Below are 16,414 nucleotides of genomic sequence, written 5' to 3'. Positions count from 1 at the left end.
ATCATCCTTCTGGCTACCCTCCTGTCTCAGCTTTCCTACCCTAGTCCCCTCCCTTTATCACCCTGTTATCCAGTATAAGTATAAGATGAGCTCTACAAAGTACCCGTCCTATCTCAGCATCTCCAGGATAGAGTCCAGGTATCCTTCCAGAATGCACCTCAGACTCTGCTCTCAACTCTGCTTAACGTCCGAGTTGTTAATAAACTGTCCTTTCTAAGGGGACAGTGACCAGGCTTGTTTGTTGTACATTCAGTGTGCAGTGGAAGGAGGAAGGACTGGCGCATAGCAATAAATGCTTGTTAAAGACGCTTCTTATCTCTTAGTGTTTTTCCTGCAATATGGTTATATCTTAGCCCCTCATGTCTACAAACTGTGCCCTCTACTGGAATGGTTCCTCCCTTCACCAGCTGGTGACCACAGAGTACTTTGTGTAAGCATTCATCTTCTCCAGAACAATTCATCTTTGCTGGCTTACCCTCAGTCATTTCCAGAAAAACTTGCTTACATCGGCAGCCCCGGCCCACACCCCAGACTAGAGCTTGTGCTGTGTGCAGACATTTCAGCAGTCTGACCTGGGTATTTGGGAATACTCAGTTTTGACTAGTGGAGTGGTTTTTCTGCCAATCATAACACACTGTCCCACCAGGTGAAAGGCAGGAGAATATTGGCATCTGGTCTCATCTCTCTTCCACTCAAACTTCCACTGGTTGGGGAGAGAGACTCTGAGGCCAGATCAGAAGCCGTCTCAGATGCCTGGCAAGACACAGTTGGAGTGGCCCTGAAGCAAGTGGGTGGGTTTGCTGCTGGCTTTCCACTCAGAGTTAACTGTGCTCCCAGAATAGTTTGACTTCCCAACAACTGCTTTCTTTGTGCCACTCAGGAGTGTCACCTTCTGGACCAGGTGTGGTGGTCATGCAACTGAATGTCCCTAATGGACCCCAGACCCCCCAGAATCCATCTATGGTCCAGTGGAGTCACTGCAAATATTACAATGTGGACCAGCGAGGTCAGAAGCCTGGGGACCTGTATAGTCCTGAAGGTAATCCCCAGGTAAGTCCTTCACCCTTGTCTTAGGAAGAAACCTTATGTCATTGCACACCTCATTTATAGTTTCTCTGAATTTTTAGATGGAGAAACATGAGAATATCAAAACATATCCTCTTTTCAGGACATCAGACCATACTTAGAGCATATTTAAAATGGAGAATCCTGGGATGAGTGTTGCTCGGTCTTTGATCACAAGCCTTGTGCATATGCGGTTCTGGGCTGGGGTAGATGGCATCTACAGGACAGTACCCAAGCTGGGCGGTAGTGGCGCACACCTTTAACACCAGTACTCAGGAGGTAGAGACAAGCGGATCTCTGTGTGTTTGAGGCCAGCCTGATCTACAGAGTGAGTTTCAGAACAGCCAGAGCTAACACAGAGAAACCCTGTCCCCTCCCCCCAAAAAAAGCAAAGCAAAAAGAATAATACCCCAAATTGACCTCTAGCCTTCACAGACATACATATATACATGTACATACACCAACATGTACATATATGTCAGGGACCCCACAAGCTTCACAGCCTGCAAGAAATGATCTGAGCAAGGTGAAGAATGAAACTCGAGTCAAAACCGCTTTTTCAAGCGCTGGGTCTGAACATCCAGAGTTTGACCTCAGGGTTTTTCAAGCGCTGGGTCTGAACATCCAGAGTTTGACCTCAGGGTTTATTTTTCTTACAAAATTAAACACAGTAAAACTTAAGGAAGAGGTTTCTGCATGGCAGTTACCACAACAGAGATTTAGGTATAGCCGCATGGAAACTCCCAGACTGGGTAGCAAGCACCTGTGACCTTTACAGTAAATAAGAGCGAGTTCTGTTGGCTGATGAACAGTGCTCAGGGCAAGGACCTGAGGAGAAAGAGTCTGTAATGAGCATAAGGACAGGTTCTGCTGATGGGGGATGCACATGGAGCCTTTTTATAGGATGGTTAGAGTCACTGATAGACAAGGTCTGGGATGAGGGCCTAAACAATGCTCAGGATATTGGGGATCCAGGAAGGCTGGCTCCATAGAATAGCACAAGATCACCATGGGGTCATACAGAATCCACTCCAGCCTTCCAGGTGATCAGACGTCAGTCATTTTCTTCTTTTGAAGAGTCTGGTTTCTCCAATACTTTCTTTAAGCTGTGCCTCCTACACAGACAAAACAAGGGAGTGGTTTATCGAAAGTGGATACTAAGAATACGAACTTGGGCTGTCAGGCAGGTGAGTGCTTTGGTGCTTGCCTAGAACAGCTGAAGCCCTGGGTTTGATCTCTCATGCTAGAAATAAGGATAGTTATAGCAACACAAACTAGGGAACAGGAGGGTGCTTTGGAGCAGCAATCTGGCTTTGGGCAGTTGGTACAAGACTCCTTGTTTCTTGAGAGTAGTGAATTGGAGGCCCTGGGACACACCAAGGTGAGTGTGCATGTGAAAGAGAGAGGGAGTGACATGTGCTCTTCTCTTTCACAGGCCAACGCACAATTGGGCAACAGCCCCGTCACGTCTCCTACCCAGTCTCCAGCACCCTCTCCTGTCACCAGCCTCAGCAACGTCTGCCCTGGACTTGGGCCCCTGCCTGTCCTCACGCCATTCCCCCGGCCTGGGGGTCCTGCACAGGGTAGGGAGTTAGGTGGAGGTGGGCTGCTGTGGACCTCAGCACTCACCGTCCATCCCAGGGTAGCAGCGGGTGGGCAGCAGAGCTGCCACCACAGCAGAGGACACCCACCCTCCTGTAGCTCTCACGGGCATTGCTCCAGCCTCCTGCACACACTGGCTATTTGCTCCCAAGTGGAGGAAAGAGAGGAAAGAAGTTCCCTTTCCACTGGAAAAGAATGCAGCCCAGCATCAGTGCTGGACCAGAGAGCTGGGGATGTGAGCTGCATCAGAACAGTGTGGGGCTGTCTGCTTCAGAGTTTCTAGGTGGGTGTGCCTCAGGAGGCAGAGGCAGGAGGATCGCCAAATTTGAGGCCAGCCCGATCTACAAAGCGAGTTCCAGAACAGCTAGAGCTGTTACACAGAGGAACCCTGTCTCAGGAAAGAAAGAAAAGAAAATATTTAAAAAATTATTTTTTAGTCAGGCGATGGTGGCACATGCCTTTAATCCCAGCACTCAGGAGGCAAAGGCAGGCAGATCTCTGTGAGTTCGAGGCCAGCCTGGTCTATAAGAGCTAGTTCCAGGACAGGCTCCAAAGCTGCAGAGAAACCCTGTCTTGAAAAACAAAACACAAATGAACAAAAAAAGTATTATTTACGTGTGTGCCTATGTGAGTTTATGTGTATCTTGAACTGGAGTTATGGACAGTTGTGAGATACTGGTGTGGGTGCTGGGAACCAACCCATGGGCTCCGCAGGAGCAGTAAGTGTTCTTAACTGGAGAACCATCTCTCCAGCTCCAAGAACAGTGTGATTCTTTAGAGGCAACACTGATTTTCAGTTAAAGCTCTGGGTTCCAGTTCCAGGACAAACTTTGTGATGTTGAACAAGTTACTAAAACTTAGAAGTAGACCTTGATTTTCTCACCCATAAAATGGGGATAAACATGCATAAGACGGAAATGGTCTTGTTGCTTTTCGCTTTGTCTGTCACAAGTAATCTAAAAATAAGATGTTTAAAACTTTGAAATATTCCTAACTGAATCATTCTGTGGGTAGTAAGCTTCATGACACTCAGTTTGTCCCAGGCATTGTGCAAGTGCTCTACACACCGTGTTCAACAGCACCGCAGAGAGGAACCCCCAGCACCGCCATTCCCGTTAGAGTCCATGTGTTGGGCTGGCATCAGTTCTGAGTGTGTTCTCTTTCCCACCGCCACTCTGCACTGCCTCTCCCGTGGGCAGAAACTTGAACGCCTGGAGATGAGGGCAACCGTAGAGGAGATGAAGACATTAGTAAGGCTCGAGGTTCTTCCTCAGTCATTTCCCTTTTCTTGAGACTCTCGCTGTGCCGGGCTGGCCTCAGTCTCCAAGTGCTGGAATAGCAGGCTACCATCACACCTGACTCTCCTTGACCATTTCCCTAGGGTCTCTGATGGACAGAACTCCAGGTGAAGTGATCTAAAGCCCTGCTAAGAGTTTAGGGAGAGACACAGCTCTTCCTTTGTTTTGTTTTTCTGAGACAGGGTCTTACTATGTAGCTATGGCTGTCCTGGAACTCTCCATGTAGACCAAGCAGATCTGCCTGCCTCTGCCGAGTGCTGGGATTAAAGGTGTGTGCTACCACATAGGAGTACAACTCTTTAAATTAGTTACAGGTACTCCCATCATAGCAAAGGTAGGTAGAAACAATATGTATTGTTGCTATTTCTCACCAAAGCCCCTTGAAGTTTCATAATAGACATACCGTGAAACTCAAACTCCTAAAGCACCTGTTCTTACCCCTAGGTGATGGGCGCTATTCCCTATTGGGTCAGCCATTACAATACAATCTGTCCATCTGCCCTCCCTTGCTCCATGGCCAGTCAACTTACACGGTGCACCAGGTGAGCATAGCCATCATCTTGGGGGCTTCAGACTCCCCTTCTCATCTGGGCCCCCATCTGTGAGCCATCGGCGTCAATCAATTGGGTGGACATGGGAGAAAACACAGAATGGAGAAAGCAAAAGGAGTTTTCCCTGACTCCTGTGCTCATGGTTCCCACCTCAGGGCCAAGAGGGAGAGGCTTTATGTCTCAGTTGCCACGCCCTGGGGAGGTAGGGTCCTCAGGGGCAGACATTGGGACCCAAAGTGCTAAGTGTTGTTCCCTTGGGATGAGAATTGTGTTGGATGTTGAAGGGACAGAGCGGACTGAAGCACGGAAACCGAGGCAAGAGGCACGCGCTCAAGTCCGCCTCCACTGACCTGGGCACAGCAGATGTTGGTGAGTAGCCGGTCTCATTGCCACCCCAGTACAGTGGGAAAGCTGGCATCGAGTGAGGGGAACTATGAGGGAATAGAGTCATCTTTGCCCACAGACTGTGTGAAGTGTGTGTGTCTTGAGGCTGAGCATCCTAGACTCTGTCAGAGCGGTGATGGAGCAGCTGGTGTCATCTAGGACACCGCCCTTTGCTCGCCCTAGACCGCAGGCCTTCCATGCCAGGCATACAGAGTCTCTGCAAAAGAGTCCACGTTCTGCAGCTGTTGCCTAAAGGAGGAGAGAAAGGGACGGGAAGTCTCTGTTGAGACCAGCCTATGGAAGGGAGGGAACTGTTGTTGAGACCAGCCTATGGAAGGGAGGGAACTGTGGATCTTACTCCACGTTGACCCACCAAGCGTCTCACCAACAGAACTGCATTTCACGGCACTGACACCCTGGGAGGCAGTGGAGTTGTAGGTGCCCAGATCAGAGACCCAAAGTTTTAATTCTCAGTGGAGAAGGTAGAAGTTTGAGGGCTTTTTGTACACAGGCTTGGTCAGTGGCTCTGCCAGGCCACTGTGTAGTCCTTGCTCCATGTCTCACAACCTTCATCTCTCCTCCCCTTTTAGTGCTGGGAAGAGTGCTGGAGGTGACGGATCTCCCTGAAGGAATCACCCGGACGGAGGCAGACAAACTCTTCACCCAGCTTGCCATGTCTGGCGCCAAGATCCAGTGGCTTAAGGACGCGCAGGGGCTGCCTGGTGCAGGGGGGGACAGCAGGGGGCCTGCAGAGAGCGGCCGCCACTCGGACCTCGCTGCCTTGTACACCATAGTGGCTGTGTTTCCCAGCCCGCTGGCCGCCCAGAATGCCTCCCTTCGCCTCAACAACTCCGTGAGTCGCTTCAAACTTCGAGTGGCCAAAAAGAACTACGACCTGAGGATCCTGGAGCGAGCTAGCTCCCAGTGAATGGAGGACGGGAGGGACTGGCACGGTAGGAGTGGGGGCCAAGCAGAGGGAGCCCGGGGGGCCGACTGGGCCAGAGCCTGCCACCTTACGGCTGAAGAGAGAAGCAGACAGATTCTCACACCGGCATGGGACTCCTTTCCACTTCCTTGCCATGGGTCCTTTTCCCTGTTGGTTCTTCTGTTTTCCTCTTCTTCCATCCTCTGCTACCAATTTTTTTATCTCTTCTCCCACCATGGAATTGATTTCTTCCATATTTTTTGGTCAAGTAGAATTGAGAGGGTCCCACACTCTCCTCTTCTCCATTTCCTCACTGTCCCAGTCCCCTTTCCTCTCTGGTCTTCATGAATATATTTATATGGACAGAATTAAGAAAAGTACATTGATTTCCCCATTTTCTCACTTCCCCCATCTTGTCTCCCCAAAACCCACAGAGTTAAAACTTGGGACCCCCACCCCCAGAACACTGTATATTGTTTGTCTGAGGTTTGTGCCACCGTAACAGACACAGTATTCAATTGCACATACAGGTGTTTGCTGGGTGTGTTCACTGCACATTTTATTTAATCTGGTTTTTGTTTGTTTGGGGAGTTGCTGGGGAGGGAGGTTGGTTTTGTTTATAAATATAAAAAAAGCAAAAACCTGTCACTGGGCATCAATCACTGTTTCTCTATTGACAATTGGTATGGGTTGGGTTAGAGGCTCTGAGCAGGTCCAGTTCCACAACTGCTGGAAGGGTTTTTCGTAGTTTAGGATGATTTCCCTGGTGTGTGCACAAAGATTTTCCCAACCTCTTCCTTCCTGCCCCTCCTCTTTCCTGCACACAGTTCTCAGACTGCAGGCTGCCTTCATCAAGCTCACTCCTCCTCAGCTGTGGGCCTTTGTGTCCATATCCGAGGGGCCTCTTGCCCTCTGAGGCTCTACTCATTTATAGCCTTGCTGTGGAGCCGGGCGAGTCAGGTCGAAACGCTGGCCTCGTTTCTGTTCCTCTAGTCTGCTGACACACCCTCAGGGATGGGGAAATTGCACCTTTAATCCTAAAAGCAGAGCATTGGGTTCTTAGCAGAAACACACGTGGATGTTGCTTACAATAAAACCAACTGAACTTGCAGTGCCAAGCTGTATCAAGGTAGCACACTTAACCTTTCTTGCAGCTGACAGAACTGAAAACAGAAACCAGCACTTGCAGGTGGAGTTGACTGGAGAGTCTTCAAGCCATCGCAGTGCTGCAGCCCAACAGCAGGGATGTTAGAGAGCTGAGAGCCATCCAGCACTCTTTCCTCTCTCTCTGTGTGTGTGTGTGTGTGTATTTTGAGGCAGGACTCCGGTTTTGAGCATGGTGACACATACCATCCTGTAATCACAGTGCTCAGGAAGCAGATAGGCAAAACTCTGAGTTTAAGACCAGCTTGAACATAGCAGGTTCCAGAACAACCAGGGCTACATAATGCAACTTTCTTAAAAACAAACAAAATCCACACTCCATTGCAACCTTGACTTGGCTGTCCTCCAGGATCTTGCAGCCATGTCATAGCTCACACACAGACTAGAGAAAGCTGTGCCTGAGAATGTAACCTTCCCCTGACCTGTCAGCCCCTACGGGACTATCGAGAGTTGAGAGGTGGAATTGCAATTAAAATGGTTAAAACTACCAGGTGGTGATGCTGTGTGCCTTTAATCCCAGCACTCGGGAGGCAGTCAGGTGGATCTTTGTGAGTTCAAGGCCAGCCTGGCCTACAGAGTGAGTATCAGGACATCCAGGACTACACAGAGAAACCCTGTCTTAAAAAAAAAAAAAGATTAAAACTATAAGACTTGGCTATTTTAACTTTAGAGCATACAGTTCTCATGGGGGAGGGAACATTATTTACAGATGATAAAAACTCACTTTATGGCAAAAAGTGGGTAAATGCTTGCTCCCAAGCCTAGCAGCCTGAGCTTGCTCCCAAGACGAGGGGTGAACTGACTCTGGGAAGTTGTCCTTTGATCACCGCTCAGGTCAGGCGATACACAACACATAGTTTAAACATATAAGTCAATGTTAGCCGGGCAGTGGTGGCGCACTCGGGAGGCAGAGGCAGGCGGATCTACAAGAGCTAGTTCCAGGACAGGTTCCAAAGCTACAGAGAAACCCTGTCTCAGAAAACCAAAATATATGTGTGTGTGTGTGTGTGTGTGTGTCCCAGCCGAACAGCAGGGACGTTGGGGCCATCCAGCACTCTTTTCTCTGTGTGTGTAAATGTATGCTTGAATTAAACCTCACTACAGAAGGCAGCTGGGTTGGTGAGGTTGGCTAATAGCAGAAGAGGTGCTGTATGCAAGCCTCATCTGCTTCAGTTCCTGCATCCCACGATGTGGCAGGCAAGAACTGACTGAAGAATTCTCAGACCACACCCCTGCGCTCCTGCGTGCATTCAGAAAGAAGACCACAGACAGCGGCCACATGCCCAGTGTCAACTGTCAACTGCTCCTTTGACTATGATATAAGTGGTTTGCCCACATGTGTATATATGTGCACCCTGTGTGTGCTTGATGCCTACAGAGGCCAGAAGGTGTGGAGCCTTCAGAACTAGAGTTACAGACAGCTGATGTGTGGGTGCCCAGAACAACCCAGGTCCTCTGGACGAGAAGCTGTGTCATCTCTCCAGGTCCGTAGCTTTTGGGTTTTGCCATCTATTTTAGTAACTCTTACAGTCTCCTCTTCTTGAGGACAGAATTTTAGGGGAAAGAGATGCCCTGTGCACGTGAGAAAGAAGTATAGTAGTTCACCATACTCTGCTCAGCTGTGGAGGATGATGCAGTCTCGCGTGGTTGACTGAGTTCTGATTCACACCCTCTTCTCAGCTCCCAGCACCCGGGAGGCAGGGGCAGGCAGATCTCTGTGAGTTTGAGGCCAGCCTGCTCTACAAAGCAAGTTCCAGGACATGCTCCAAATCGACACAGAGAAACCCTGTCTCACAAACAAAGGAAGCAAAACCTAAGCAAGTAACGGAAATGGGCTTAGAATCGAAAGGTTCTTGGAACAGTAGGGGAAAGGGTATGGAGAAGTCACCGTCAGACATGGGAACTCACATGAGTGTGTGTGGAGAGCAGAAGCCCCTTTCCTGCTGCGGTTATAGCACCTGGTTAGCATGGCAAAACCCTGGGTTCTCTGGTACTTGGAGTGGGGTAAGGTGCTGCAGTGTTGGGTAGAAAATACGCCTTCCTGATTAGCCAGTGCCGACCTGCTCAGTGTAAATGCTCAGTGTAAACACTCAGGAGCAGCTCTGGGGGATGGGAGGAGGCAGGGTCCAGCCCTGCCCAGACCTCCTGGTTCCAATTTCTGCCTGTCAGCTGTGCTCTCAGCTGTCCACTGTCCTCCAGCCCTGTCATTTCAGCTCGGCCACCACGGTGAGAGGCTAGGAGGCCTACCAATATTGTCTGAGTAGCTGGGAGTCCAGAAGGTGCTGGGGGCTTAGCCCTGGCGGAAGAGGACTAGCTCTCCCCCAGCACCACCATCAAGATCTTAGGGACCCTCTTTCCACACTGACCTGACTTAGGGAGTCTCTAAAGTAAGTCGTCTCTTCATCTTTTTGTTCCCTGAGTCTGTTCGGCTTCCCCTTGCTCTTGTAATCTGTGAGTAGTTTGAATTTTCAAAGTGTAATTGTTCTACTTCAAGATGAGTCAAGATTGGAGGAGGGGTAGGGTGTGGTGGGGTCCAGAGGATGGAGCAGTAAGGGAAGGAAAGGCTCATATTACTCTGAAAACCAAAATAGCAGAGACCCGAGGCAGCCAGGACAGAACTAGGCACCAGGGCCCCAAGGCTCCGAGAGGCAGGGAGGGCAGATCTCCGGACACACCTTCAGACATATAGGCAAGGATGCAACTCAAACTTCCTGAAGCCAGGAGAAGGTGTGTATTGCATCAACCACAAGTGTGTGTAGGACAGTGGTTCTCAACATATAAGTGGTTGTATGCCCGATCTCCTGCATCTCAGGCATTATGATTTATAACTAGCAAGATTACAGTTATGAAGTGCGGTGAAGTGATTCTATGGTTGGGGTATTAAAGTGTCGCAGCACTGGGAAGATTGAGAACCACTGCTGTAGGGGAGTGCCGAAGCCAACAGCCTTGAGCGGCGTACTGGGTTGTAGACTGGGACTGCTCCTTGCCATGGGAAGGTAGGTGTCAGTCTAAGGAACTGCTTGGAAGTCTTCCGCCTCTGGACATTTTTTTCTGGACCTCCATAGGATCTGTTCACAAGTTCTACCAAAGGCTCCCCTTGGGTCTGCCCCACTGTGCAGAGCAGGAATACAGGAATAGGACAGGCAGTCAGGTTAGATCTCATAGTGGGCTCCAACCTCTTGCAGGATGACAGAAAAGGAGGTACTGGAGCCCCCTAAGCCCCCCTTCCCAGCAGAAACTCCACAAAGTGGGGTGAGTCTGGACCGCTGATCCCTGGGGGCAGGGGTGTTGGAGGGGCCGGGAAGCCTTGACAGCTAAAGAAATCTGCTTGAGTAGAACCCGCTTGCGTGTGGCTTGTTTATTGTTGGGCTAGCCAACATCTGCAGCCCCAATCCACGAATCCAGGGACACTGCTGAGAGAGTGACCGTCATTTAACATTGAGTTTCCTTCACCCCTCCCTCAGCTACAACGACTGAAGCAGATATTCAAGAAGGGCTCTCCAGAGACAACTCAGATGGAGCCTCCCCCAGAGCCCCAGGCCAATGGAGAGGCAGTGGGAGCTGGGGGCGGGCCCATCTACTATATCTATGAGGAAGAAGAGGAAGAGGAGGAGGAGGAGGAACCACCCCCAGAACCTCCTAAGCTTGTCAATGACAAGCCCCACAAATTCAAAGATCACTTCTTCAAGAAACCCAAGTTCTGTGATGTCTGTGCCCGGATGATTGTGCGTGAGTCTTGAAGGGGGATAGAGAGAGTAAGAAAGAAGGCTTAGGGGTGGGAGAGGACTTACGGAAACTGTGCGTGTAACGGACACACTGTGGCAGGATTCACGCCAGGAAAATAGTGAGATTGATAGTGTAGGGTGTCAGAAGAGGGCAGGCTGAGCAACGGTGAAGTAGCCAAGTAGCCACAGGGCTCCAAAGGAAAAGGGGAATCCAGAACCTTACTCAAATGTTCTCCCCCCCCTTAAGTCAATAACAAATTTGGGCTCCGCTGTAAGAACTGCAAAACCAACATCCATGAACATTGCCAGTCCTACGTGGAGATGCAGAGATGCTTCGGCAAGATCGTGAGTAACAAGGCCCTGGGGAGCAAGAAACGTAGGAGAGGCCCAGGCCATCAACTATTTGGTGACCCCCAAAGCCATCCCACACATTTCCCTGCTTTCCCCTTCTCAGCCCAGCTCTTACTCATGAGGGAGGGGATTCTGGACCCTACCTTGCTGCTCCTAATGCTTTCCCCGTCCCATCCTACAGCCACCTGGTTTCCATCGTGCCTATAGCTCCCCACTCTACAGCAACCAACAGTACGCTTGTGTCAAAGATCTCTGTAAGTGCGCATATACGACCTGAGGGAGTGTCAAGTCTCAGACTGTTTCACACCACCTCCTCGGAAAGTAAATTCTGAAATAGAATCATTCTGTTTCCATAGTTCTCCCCTAGTCTAGGTTTGCTTTGGTTTTGGTTTTTCAAGACAGGGTTTCTCTGTGTAACTTTGGAGCCTGTCCTGGAACTCGCTCTTGTAGACCAGGCTGACCTCGAACTCACAGAGATCCACCTGCCTCTGCCTCCCCGAGTGCTGGAATTAAAGGCGTGCGCCACCATCGCCCAGCCCAGTCTAGTATTTTTACAGCCATTTTTTGACGCACCGACTGGTCTTGATGCATAGCTGAGAGGGACCTGAGTGAGCAAGGACTGCAAATGACCAGGGGTAGAGAGAAGAAACCATAGTCTGTTCCCTTGGAACCATTCCTAAGCAAGAACAAGGATGCTGGTCTGTTTGCACCCTGCTACAGAGCGATGGCATACTCGGGGCCAGCCCATGAGCTATGGATACCCCCGGACAAGTTCCTAGTTTGACAACCCTTAAAAGTATATCTGCCAGGTGGTGGTGGCACACACCTTTAATCCCAGCACCTGGGAGGCAGAGGTAGGCGGATCTCTGTGAGTTTGAGGCCAGCCTGGTCTACAGAGCAAGTTCCAGGACAGGATCCAAAGCTACAGAGAAACCCAGTTTCAAAAAACCAAAAAAAAAGTATATTCCATATGTAGCCAGGGCTACGTAATGAAACCGTCTTGAAAAAGAAAACACATGTATTCGCTGAAATAACTGCTAAGATGTATTTGGTGGAGAAACTAAACTCCATAAAGATTATGGGTTCAAAAAGAATGTGCTGGTGGGAACACCCCGGCCTGAACAAAAGCCAGCAGTATAATAATACTCTCCTGGAAGGAGTCCCATCACAAGGCGTTCCCAGAGTGTTTTAGAACCCTTTATAGATTGGTGACCCAGGCATTACTCAGCTGGCCCTTCCCTGTTCTCTCCGTCTCCAACCCCCAACAAGTCCCCGTGAGTATCCACTGACTCCCAGATGCCCCTTTGAGAGATCTCTCCCCGGCCCTCCTCTGCCTTTCCAATGATGCCTTCTTTCTCCTCCCACTCCACCAGCTGCTGCCAATCGCAATGACCCCGTGTTTGAAACCCTGCGCATCGGGGTGATCATGGCAAACAAGGAACGGAAGAAGGGACAGGCAGATAAGAAAAATGTGAGCACCCCATGTCCTCACAGAAGCCCGTTGTGGAAGCTCCACGGGACAGATCCTTTCCCCCTTGGGAAAACTGATAGAAGTTATGAGTCCTCTGCCCCCAAATGGTGCGGCATAACCAAACAGAAACATTCCTGTGTGAAATTGTAGATTTTTTTTTTTGTGTGTGTGCTTTATATACCTCACCAGGAAAAAAAAATCATGCCACAGGGCTGAGAATATAGTTCTGTGGTAGAGTGCTTGCCTAGTATGTATGCCTAGTAGTAGGCACCCTGGTTCAATACCCAACATTGAAAAGCAAACTCCTCCAGACATAGAGCATGCTTCCCCAATTCCCTTCTAAAACTGAAGACTAAGTACCACAGAAGGCTAAGTCCCTGGCCTGGCACTGCGGGTAACAGAGGCAAGATCTGTGCATTTTGCATCTGAGAAAGAGAATTTGTCATCCCAAGTAGCTAAGGAATTCTAGAGCCAGCAGGTGTCCGTGAAGATCATCTGCTGTGACCTGTTCATCTTGTGGATGAGACAGGCATGAAAGTCACAACACTGCGCAAGATTTATTCATTTATTATGTATACAGTATTCTGTCTGTGTGTATGCCTGCAGGCCAGCAGAGGGCGCCAGACCCCATTACAGATGGTTGTGAGCCACCATGTGGTTGCTGGGAATTGAACTCAGGACCTTTGGAAGAGCAGGCAATGCTCTTAACCTCTGAGCCATCTCTCCAGCCCCTCCTTGTCTTTCACAATAGAGTTGGTAATGCCAGGAATGTGCTTGCCTGAGCAGGCGATGAGTTTCTGTCTGGACAAGCTTACGAACTAATATAGATAGTGTTAGTTAAAGCAATCCCAGTTCTGGGGTCTCTGTGGGTACCAGGCACGCACATGGCGCACAGACATATATGCAGCCAGAGCACTCATACACATAAAAAAACAATAAATAAAATCTTAGAGAGAGAGCATTGAGTGCTCTTTACCTCCCCGTATTTACCCAGACCCCGTCTCAGGGAGCCTAGACCAGCATCAGCGTCTCCTTGTAGCTAAGGATGATCTCGAACATTGATCCTCTTGCCTTCACTTCCCAGGTACTGGCATTACAGATACAGACCATCAAACCTGCTCTGTGTGATGGTAGGAGCACAACCAGGGCTTCCTGCCTGCTAGGCAAGCAGTCCATCAAGGAAACTATCTCTCACACATGTTCTGTCCCATTCTGCTTTAAAGGGTCTTGCTATGTGCATAGCACAGGCTTCCTGTAACTTGTATTATAGCCCAGCCTCCTACTTTAGCATCCTGGTGCTGGAACTGGAGGCATGCACAGCGCACAGCCTTGTCTGGCTTTCACAATGTGAAAGTCCAGCCGGGTCATGGTGGTACATACCTTAAGTCCCAGCACTCAAAGGAAGGCAGAGGCCTCTGTGAGTCTGAGGCTAGCCTGGTCTACAAAGTGAGTTCCAGGACAGCCAGGGCTGTTATACATAGAAACTCTGTCTTGAAAATATTAATAATAATAATTTGAAATTTCCTAAGAGAAAATTTACTTTTCTTATGGTAATAAATAAATATTATAGGAAACAAAACTAGAGATCTGATTTCAAAGTAACGGTTGATATAAAACTTGAGTACAGATAACAAACTTCAGTCAATTGAACTATGAGTTACGAGGCTGTTTCAGAAAAAAAAAAATCCATATTCTTAGGTTCTGTTCTCAAAGGGGAACTATGAAAACTGTTGCCAGACAGGTAAAGTGGTGCATGTCTGTAATCCTAGCGTGTGGGAGTTGGAGGCCAGGAGATCAGGAATTCAAGGTCACCGGCCACACAAGGAGCGTGAGGACAGCTGGACTGCAGGGACTCTGCCTCACAACAAAACAACAGGGAAACAGGAGACTGCTGTGCCCCCAGACTCCATGTCTTACACACTGCAGTGTTTTAATCAGACAGTATAATGAAGGGCCTGAAACCTGGATCATGGTGATTTGCTAAGAATCAGTGGGGAGGAAAAGCCAGGAAGATATGTCTGCTGTCCTTAGATAGTTAAAGGTACTCTGTTTAACATTTAAAGCCCAAGAAGGCAACTTGAGACAAATAACTAAAAGATAACAGTGAAGGTGATATGAGCTTAATAAAAGGGGTTGAAAAAGAAAATCAACAGGGTTGTGCTGTAAGGGGGTGAACTGCCTGGCATTAGCTGTGTTCAGGCATAGTGCAGGGGACCTACCTGCCAGCATGCTTCAGAAGGAATTCCTGCATGGGGCAGGTTCTTAGACTACTGTTTTCTCCAAGTATTCTTCCAGTGCTTAGATACTGTTGTTCTATAACTCTCTGGCCTGCCTAGAGAGGTTCCCAAGACAGTACCTCTCTAACGCTGGTGTCCCCTACAGCCTCTAGCAGCCATGATGGAGGAGGAGCCAGAGTCAGCCAGGTCAGAGGAAGGCAAATCCCAGGATGGTGAGTACCAGCCCTCTCCACCACCAGAGACGGCATGGAGTTAGTAGTCATTGTAATCAGGGGGTTGTGTGCTGTATAGCAGGTGGAGAGGGAAAGACTGGGCTCAGGGTGGACAAGTCCTCCAGCAGACAGGGTGGGGGTGATGGATGCCCTCCCGGAGGCGGAAGCTATCTGCCCCTATTTCCCACCCAAGGAAACAATGCAGAAAGGGACAAGAAGGCTGAGAAGAAAACACCGGATGACAAAGTGAGTCCTGTCTACCTGTAGAATCCAGGTCCTCCTCCCAGACATCACTCACAGATGTTCTCGCCACCCTCCACCCACTCTCCACGCTGAGACAGACACCCAAAGACCAATAAAGTGAAGGAGGTCTAAAGCTCATGGCCGCCTTCCGTCCCCAGCACAAGCAGCCCGGCTTCCAGCAGTCTCATTACTTCGTGGCTCTCTATCGGTTCAAAGCCTTGGAGAAGGATGATCTGGATTTCCCGTGAGAAGCATTCAAGGGAGGCGGGAATGTGGGGAGCACGGACAGCACAGCCAGGAACTGGTGTGTAATGTCAATCACACAGAACTCTCCTTCCTGTCCCAGGCCAGGGGAGAAGATCACAGTCATTGACGACTCCAACGAGGAGTGGTGGCGGGTAAGACGAACGGCTAGAGCTGAGGTGGGCTAAGGGTAGGTAGGCTCCAGAACCTACCGACTCCCTTCTCTAGGGGAAAATCGGAGAGAAGGTCGGATTCTTCCCGCCAAACTTCATCATTCGGGTCCGGGCTGGAGAACGCGTGCACCGTGTAACCAGATCCTTTGTGGGGAACCGCGAGATTGGGCAGATCACTCTGAAGAAAGACCAGGTAGCTCGGGTACCCTAACCTAATCCCAGGCCTGATCGCACCGCCCCCATCCACACACCTGGGAGGTGCGAACCCTTTGGTGTAAACGCCTCTCCCGGCTTCCCCGCTCTCGTCCTCTGTCCTTAATTTAGCTCCTGCTCCCCAACCCATTCACTCCCTAGATCGTAGTGCAGAAAGGAGACGAAGCTGGCGGCTACGTCAAGGTCTACACCGGCCGCAAGGTGGGGCTGTTCCCCGCCGACTTTCTGGAGGAGATTTAGGTGAACTGGTGCCTGCTGGCAGGAGACACCTAGGCCTGGCTCTGGGCGGGGCCCAGTGCGGGCCGGGAGGGGGGAGGCAACTGGACTACTGGATGAGAGGGGTGGAAAGGCCCACCGAGCATGACGATGTTTCTGGGGAGGGTCTGTCTCCCACTTCTCCCCCTGCCTAGAGCTTCGGATACCCGGTGCACTGGATAGCCGGTACCAATAAGACCCACACTTCAGCCCACCCAACCTTCAAGAGCTGGGGGGTGGGGTGCATATCCATAAAGAGGTGCCAAGGGGCTGAACTGTCAATGTTGTGAATTTATTAAAGT

At 49.9% G+C, this 16,414-nt stretch overlaps 2 protein-coding genes across 22 annotated transcripts in view; both read left to right on the top strand.

Annotated features, from left to right (window-relative positions):
- Positions 1-6,471, top strand: part of R3hdm2 (R3H domain containing 2) — a 111,876-nt gene extending 105,405 nt beyond the window's left edge. For 19 of the 20 annotated variants that reach the window (XM_057758149.1, XM_057758150.1, XM_057758141.1 and 16 more), the window contains 5 exons: positions 881-1,050; positions 2,501-2,648; positions 4,410-4,507; positions 4,801-4,885; positions 5,491-6,471. In XM_057758149.1, the coding sequence (XP_057614132.1) occupies positions 881-1,050; positions 2,501-2,648; positions 4,410-4,507; positions 4,801-4,885; positions 5,491-5,828 (839 nt within the window). In that variant the 3' untranslated portion in view covers positions 5,829-6,471. The remainder of the gene's footprint in view (positions 1-880; positions 1,051-2,500; positions 2,649-4,409; positions 4,508-4,800; positions 4,886-5,490) is intronic. The other variant, XM_057758140.1, reaches the window with a different exon arrangement.
- A 2,586-nt stretch (positions 6,472-9,057) lies between these two features.
- Stac3 (SH3 and cysteine rich domain 3) lies at positions 9,058-16,414 on the top strand. 2 transcript variants are annotated; one of them, XM_057757799.1, is made up of 12 exons: positions 9,058-9,376; positions 10,175-10,241; positions 10,454-10,718; positions 10,962-11,059; positions 11,247-11,319; positions 12,439-12,536; positions 14,919-14,985; positions 15,179-15,231; positions 15,387-15,472; positions 15,575-15,626; positions 15,700-15,837; positions 15,999-16,414. In XM_057757799.1, the coding sequence occupies exons 2-12, from the start codon at positions 10,176-10,178 to the stop codon at positions 16,095-16,097; spliced, it is 1,095 nt and encodes a 364-aa protein (XP_057613782.1). In that variant the 5' UTR covers positions 9,058-9,376; position 10,175; the 3' UTR covers positions 16,098-16,414. The 2 variants fall into 2 exon arrangements, with proteins under 2 accessions (XP_057613782.1, XP_057613781.1); XM_057757798.1 differs by lacking the exon at positions 9,058-9,376 and adding an exon at positions 9,638-9,716.

This window comes from Chionomys nivalis, chromosome 25, assembly GCF_950005125.1.
Source record: "Chionomys nivalis chromosome 25, mChiNiv1.1, whole genome shotgun sequence".
Taxonomy (NCBI): domain Eukaryota; kingdom Metazoa; phylum Chordata; class Mammalia; order Rodentia; family Cricetidae; genus Chionomys; species Chionomys nivalis.
The sequence above is the reverse complement of the archived record's forward strand: the minus strand, read 5'-3'. Positions and strand labels throughout refer to the sequence as shown.

What these genes read in the sequence shown, in the direction of transcription:
- Stac3 (XM_057757798.1), top strand. Translation starts at nt 9,685, where the DNA reads ATGCAACTCAAACTTCCTGAAGCCAGGAGAAG. An exon ending in AGAGATGCTTCGGCAAGATC is followed by an intron (nt 11,060 to 11,246) that starts GTGAGTAACAAG and finishes CCCATCCTACAG; the next exon opens with CCACCTGGTTTCCATCGTGC. An exon ending in AGAAAACACCGGATGACAAA is followed by an intron (nt 15,232 to 15,386) that starts GTGAGTCCTGTC and finishes TTCCGTCCCCAG; the next exon opens with CACAAGCAGCCCGGCTTCCA.